This window comes from Monopterus albus, unplaced genomic scaffold (genome assembly GCF_001952655.1).
Source record: "Monopterus albus unplaced genomic scaffold, M_albus_1.0 scaffold329.1, whole genome shotgun sequence".
In the NCBI taxonomy this organism is placed as follows: Eukaryota; Metazoa; Chordata; class Actinopteri; order Synbranchiformes; family Synbranchidae; genus Monopterus; species Monopterus albus.
In genome coordinates, this window is record NW_018128209.1 from 662684 (window position 1) to 669697 (window position 7014).

The 7014-nt window shown below is 38.7% G+C and overlaps 1 protein-coding gene across 4 annotated transcripts in view; it reads left to right on the plus strand.

Moving 5' to 3' along the window:
- Nucleotides 1-7014, plus strand: part of csmd2 (CUB and Sushi multiple domains 2) — a 366263-nt gene that overhangs the window by 302619 nt on the left and 56630 nt on the right. For all 4 annotated transcript variants that reach the window (XM_020624534.1, XM_020624535.1, XM_020624536.1 and 1 more), the window contains 4 exons: nucleotides 534-603; nucleotides 2280-2396; nucleotides 2631-2840; nucleotides 4699-4887. In XM_020624534.1, the coding sequence (XP_020480190.1) occupies nucleotides 534-603; nucleotides 2280-2396; nucleotides 2631-2840; nucleotides 4699-4887 (586 nt within the window). The remainder of the gene's footprint in view (nucleotides 1-533; nucleotides 604-2279; nucleotides 2397-2630; nucleotides 2841-4698; nucleotides 4888-7014) is intronic.

Genomic DNA, 7014 nt, shown 5'->3' on the forward strand with positions numbered 1-7014 from the left:
TAGAGGTACTATGTCTCTCGGCTGGCCTGGGAACGCCTTGGCATTCCCCCGGAGGAGCTGGAGAAAGTGTCTGGAGAGAGGGAAGTCTGGACATCTTTGCTTAGACTGCTGCCCCCACGACCCGGTTCCGGATAAGCAGAGGGAAATGGATGGATGGATGGATGGATTGTGCATTTTTTAATCTTTGTGATAAGGTAACTTTGAAATTCAGCTCCAGAGCTTTCAGATTCATGCTTGTTGTACTACCTCCAGTACTTTGGCAGCGCGGCAATAAATGTGCAAGTCTCTCCATTCCCTCTGTATGATCATCTTAAGATGCCTGCGATGTTGCTTCTCTATTGTTCTGTCACTTCCATTGGATTTAGTCATCTAGTTGCTACATTAAATCATGCAGTCAGGCAGCAGGTTCAGATAACTGAAGCAACAGATGAGTGACAGTAGGAAGAATAAATGAATTAATTGCTTGTTTTTGTTGCGCTTTTGTCTTTGTGCCTCTGTTTTTGCACACACTGGTGCATGGATGCTCCTTGCAGGGGAACTCACATATCATTTGTATGCCTGGAACTGTTAGACGATGGAACTACCCACCTCCTCTCTGCATAGGTAAAATACTTTCTCTGTCTTATTGTGCCTCTATTTCCTTGCACTCTTGTTTCCTGTCTATTTTCTGACTAATTTTCTTTGAGGATATATTACATTGCTGAGCACACCAACTGATTATGCAGAGGATGTCAGGCTAAGATTCCAGTGCAGAGACTTGTAGTGTTATTCTCATCATCAGCCTTTGAATGAAAGCAGAATTTGATAGCTGTGTTACTGTAGGAAAAAATAATGTTTTACGATTCTAATACTGTGTCACAGCTCATAAACAGAAACACTTTATACATCAGAGATAACCCAGCTATTAAAATCTGTCAGAGAGAAGAAAATGGTTGATTTAAACAAGAGAAGCAAAGATTATATTCCACTAGTGTGTGCTTTTGTTTGTGTTTATGAATACTTTTAAAATGCCTGCAGAACAAAACTGCACTGTGCTCCTCCTCCGTATGGCATCTGTGGTCTTCCTGCCTGTGAGAGTGCATTGACAAACGGGTTTCACTTATTGGAACAACCTACTATTGCCTAATTAGTTCCTTCTCAGATCATGATTGGTTGAAGTCAAAGGAAGATTCATTGCGTTCACAGGCATCAGCAGTTTCCTGATTACCTCAAGCTTTTTCTGCTAGTATTCTTCATCATTTAACCCCTCACGTCTTCGATGGTATAGCACCCTGATTTCTTTCTCCTTGGTTTCTTCTTCATCTGACTTATGTATGCTCTTTGTCCCATTTGTTTCTTAATCTTCTTTTCTTTTTGCTTTTTTCCACTCACAGTACCCATCTGTTTTTTTCTTTTCATTGAGCCAACTAACTTTTACCATTATTCTAAGCATCCGTTATTCTTTTTAATTTTGGTGTCAGAATCTCTCTCTTTTCATTTTTTTTGATTCCCGTCCCTTTTTTCCGCATACCCTTTTTTCTAATTTCACTTCTTTTCTAGTTTTTTTGAGTCTTAGTTCTGGATTTCAGTTGAGGAAACATTTAACCATTAGTGGTTTAAGATGAAAGGAGGTGAAGAGTGGCAAAAGATACAGTGTATGATTTCTCAATATTTCAAGCAAAACAGGAAGAGCTTCAAACTTTTTAAATAGTGAGATTAATTTTCCCTTTGATGAGATGCTGTCTCTTTGTGTGTCAAATTAACAGTTTAATGATTTTTGAAGTTTTAGTTGTTGTAAGAATGGATTAGATCATAACAACCTGCACTTCAAACCAGTGTCACCCTCATTCAAGCAATGCAATCTGACCTAAAATAACTGGTTTGGGTTCAGATTTTTTTTCTCCAGTGTTTAGTACTCAGCTTTGGTATTTAGGTGACAAAATATTTCACCTCTGTTATACTGTTATTTTTGCTTATACAATTTATTTATAGGACTCTGTTTTGTGCCTTTAACAGGCCCTGTCGAAGAAGTTGCTCAAAACACTGCAGATGTTGCTGGACTTTTTTATTTTCCAGATTTTTTTCTTTGTCTGTGCACTTTGACAGTGGGTGAAGTTGTGCCAGAACTTTCTGATGCTTATGCAATTTCACCATGCAATTTCTATTAGCACTGTTGTTGTTCAAGACTCCCAGTCCCACTAAACAAAGGATGATATTGAACCACATTTGTAATAATCTTATCATCTGGGAGAACCATTGTTTGCAGATGCTAATCAAATACTTTTTCTGGCTCTTGCCAGCGCAATGTGGTGGAATCCGTGAGGAGATGGAGGGCATGATTCTCAGCCCTGGTTTCCCTGGCAACTACCCTAGCAACAGTGACTGCACCTGGAGAATCTACCTGCCAGTTGGTTACGGTAAGCATCATGAGAGGCTCTTACAGCATGCTGCACTTTGGTATTTTCACATTCAACAACCTTTAATTATCCAGCTTGTAGGGCTGGACTGTGGAGTCATAACATTTGTAGTTATAGATACATTGGATTAAATTAATTTGGATCTGGAAGTGTGTCCATCAGTACCTTTGTAGTATGTCAAAACAAGGGTGGTGTTTCTTTTTCCATTTCATTTCTTCTTTTTTCTCTTCCCAGGAGCCCACATTCAGTTCCTCAACTTCTCCACCGAGGCCAATCATGACTTCCTAGAGATACGCAACGGGCCCCTTGATACAAGTGCCGTGATTGGACGATACAGTGGCACGGATATTCCCTCCTCCCTTCTCACCACCTCCCACGAAACCACAGTATATTTCCATAGTGACCATTCGCAGAACAAACCAGGTTTCAGGTTTGAGTACCAGGGTAAGAATCCAAACATGATAATGTGTATGAAAGTGTGCTCACAACTCCTTGTCAAAGATTGGAACAGGAAATTATGATCAGCCTCAGGATTGTCTCTGTCAAAAATAAACTTGGTTAATATATAATTATCATAATAAGCATAATCACTAAGATTAAATTGCAAAGCTGAGTCAGTATCAGTAGTTTGAGTTACTTTCTGCCGGAAACCTTGATCAAAGTAGTAATTACTTTAGTGTGGCTGGAGCTTTTTTGTTGATTCAGACCACCTTTGCCAACCTGTGAATTGACATAATCACAGAATCACAATAAGAAAGAAAGTCACAGATATGAGTTGTGTTTTGAAAACCAGAGTGATACATCATAATCTCTGAGAGTGTTAGCAGTTTTTTATGTTCACTTATGTACAGTACTATTAGTGTCATTTCACTGTGTGATGTATGCATGTAAAGCCATAACATTATTGAATTAGCCCAACAAAAGGCCTCACTGCATGTCCACATGGCTGCAAGGCATGAACTGTACTCGTCTACAAATGCAAGGGCATGAAAAGTTAGAATTTTTTTTAATCAACAAACGTGCTGGCAAATTGAAAGATGGCATTGTGTATTCACATAATTTTGTATCCATTAGCATATAAATCAAGTATTATATTTGCAAATTCCCCCCGTTTTTGCTGTATTTGTATGAGTTATCTCTGACAAAAATAAGCTGTGATCCATAGAAATCAGTTTCTTTAGTCATATTTATATCCTGCCTCTTCAAGACTCCTGCCTGTTGTGCTTTTGGATCCAAGAGGGGAAAAAAGTAAGAATTATTTACCCACACTACTTCTGATGATTGCATCATGCTCCATAGTCAAGCCTGCCCCTGGCATTTTCTGTCTTTAAAACTCCTGTAGAGGAAGAAGGAGGCAGGAAGAGCAAGTGGGAGGTTGAGAACAAGGAGGAGGAAAAACAAAAAGATGAGGAAGGGGAATTAAAGATGGGGGATAAAAATAGAGGATGCTATTGTCTGGAGGCATTACTATCAGTTACTGGTAGAAATTAATGGTGGTTGTGTGAACTCATTGAAAGCCTGAAGCTAGCAATGTGTTTGTTGTGGAATTCTGTGATTTTCTACCCGATCATCTTAACTGTTTTACCCATTTCACCATATGACTGTTTAAAATGTAGCTTAAATAAAGGTGTTTTTGCCTTAATGGTTAAAAACAAACAAGTTACAAGTTAAAAATGTAATATGCCATAGAGTACAGGCCTTAGGGTGAGCTGAACAATGCTTACATAATTTGGCAGGCTTTGACTTTTGATTCTGAGAGTGGTGTGTGTGTCGAAACGAGAACTTTAGGGAGACGGTCAGTCTGTTTCATGTTTTTGAGCACATGTCAGAGGGTGTTTTCCCATAAAAGAGAAGACAGGAAGTTAAGTTCGGGAATTGATGTAAGAGCCAAAAACGAGCTATGAACATAAAGAGGTAGAATGAGTGGTGCAAGGGACGGTAGAGTGTGTGCGTTCAGAAGACAGACAGAAAGTGAGGAGCCAGGTGATAGGGGACTGACCTGACTCTGGACTGACTGGGCTGTGTGACCAAAAATGACTGACTGATTCCTTTGACAATCCTCTTATTTAATACTTTTATATATGTCTTTTGCAGAGATGGTGATTCTATCCCATATCTTTTAGACTATTGAACTGCCTTTCAAATTATTGAACTGTTCAGAATTATAGTAATAATAAATGATCATTGTAATTGGAATGATTTGTCTGATTTAATTTAGTTCACATCAGACCTTGGCATCCACAATGGCAAATGTATTACTAATTTGAAATAACAGATATAATTGTTTCTCTCCCTCCCTCAGCGTATGAGCTACAGGAATGTCCTGATCCCGAGCCTTTCCATCACGGGGTGGTGGTGGGTGCTGGCTACAATGTAGGCCAGTCTATTTCCTTTGAGTGTCTTCCTGGGTATCAGCTTATGGGACATTCCATCCTCACCTGTGAGCATGGCACCACCCGCACCTGGGATCACCCTTTCCCACGCTGTGAAGGTAAGGGCTGGGGGGAATGATACACATACTGTATAGTGTACAAATTTATAAACCTGAACAGTGAAGAGTTTTAAACAAGCAGCCAGCTAAACTGCTTCAACAATAGAGACCTGGACTGATAACATCCTAACTTCCTGTTTAGAACCTATTGAGTTATTACATCATTAGTGTGGCCATGAAGATAATGATCATCCATTATAAATAATACAATTAAACTGAATAATCATCTCCCCTTAATGAAGCAAAGTAGTCCTCAATTAAGATCAATATTGTGAAAAAGAGGAGTTGAAACAAATAAAATATGAAGAGCAGAGGGGCTAAACTGTAAAATAGAGTAATGGTTGCTCTTTGTATTACCTTGTCCTTGGCCCACATTCTCATGTTCTAGCTGTCGATTATTCAGTAAAGAAGGCAAAATTATATAAGGGGTTGTTGGCCATGACACTGGGACTTTGAATGGGTGAGCAGGTAGATACAGTATATGGGAGTGAGAGAAGACGCAACAGAGGGAAAATGCAGAGGCAACGAGACATGGAGGTTATTTTCTCACAGCTGTTTGCCCTTGTTAAGAGCCTTTCCAATATTCATGTGAGGTTTAAGCTGAAAGATAGACAAATACACCTGTGTGTGATTTTATGAGTTTTCATCATTGTGCATGCATATTTGTACTTTTGATGTATACAGAAGCTTACAGTATATGCTAATTATACGAAATGCTTTACATTTCTATACCATTGTATTATTTGCAGCATGCTTTATCCCAATGCAATGTGCACATGCTTCTGTGTTTTTTTTTTAATTTCCATCTCTGTGTGTGTGTGTGTGTGTGTGTGTGTGTGTGTGTGCGTGTAAGTGTAACCAATTCATTATTGACTCCTAATGAGTCAAACATTGTCATGACAGAGCACCCACACAGCAACTTTGCAAATGCACAGGACATATGGTGCAAAGGCAATTCCCTTTTTAAATAACAGTCTAGAACACGTATGATACAGGCAACAGTTTTCTCCCAGAGAGGCAGAAAAATATAGTTAAAATATAGAGACACTCCTGAGCAAGAGGAAACTAACCTCTCTTAGATACTATAAATCAACCACCAAACAGAACAAACTGAATTATGACTGTATTAGTAAACCATTTGTGGAACAAATTTGAAATAAAGTGGACCCACTATACCTTGCATTAAGTGAGAGTCTCTGTAACATGTATAGCAGAAAATTTGTGCTTGCAGAGGTTTTGGGAAACACCATGGTGCAGAGTTCAGTTACTTACTGCTCCAGTCAGTTTTGTTTTAAAAATAAATCCACAGGCTGATGCCTCAACAGTTTTGTTCGGGAAGAAAAATAAATCCACAGGTTGTGGAGAGCCTGGCAAATTTCTGTTTCAATTGTAAGCAGTTAGTAAACCAAGCTCATAAAGTTGTATTTCAGTACTACAGAGTTTTACTCTGCTTTACCTTCTAAATCCTCACTCTTTACATGCTACCGTCTTTCACCATTCTCCTTTTTTTATCTTATTTTTTCTTTCTGTCACTCACCTCTTCTATACAGAGATTCCTCACTATTGATGTTAAGCTGGCCCTTCTTGATTGCGGCTTTGCCTATTTACAATGAACTAGAGAAAGCTGGCATAAAGTTGCCCCTGTGTTCTTTTTACACAGATACCTGCATCCTGGGATTAGAGGTGTGATGTTTAACTTGACATCCAGAGTGACATATACACTGACCAGCCATAACATTATGAAAGGGTACACAGGAGTCAGTGCAGCAGTTGGTTGACACTGGTGTCACTCTGCGTCTCACTGTGCATCTTCTGTGAATCTCTTTGCTTCCATAGGTCTATTGTCAGCACATATTTGTCTACCATTCAGTGAAAAATCAGAATCAGAATCAGAATCAGAATAGACTTGATTGTCTTTGCACGTAGGAGTACAATGAAAAAAATGGGTACCCTACTCAACAACAGTGCACCATAACACTTGAAATATAAAGTAGAATAAATATACTATTTACAATTTAAAAGAAAGGGAAAACAGAATACACAATATAAGTATAAACAATAGAAAAAAGAAAATAAGAATAAATAAAATAGAAATGTACATGACTATGGTTTATGGTTTATGGGAAA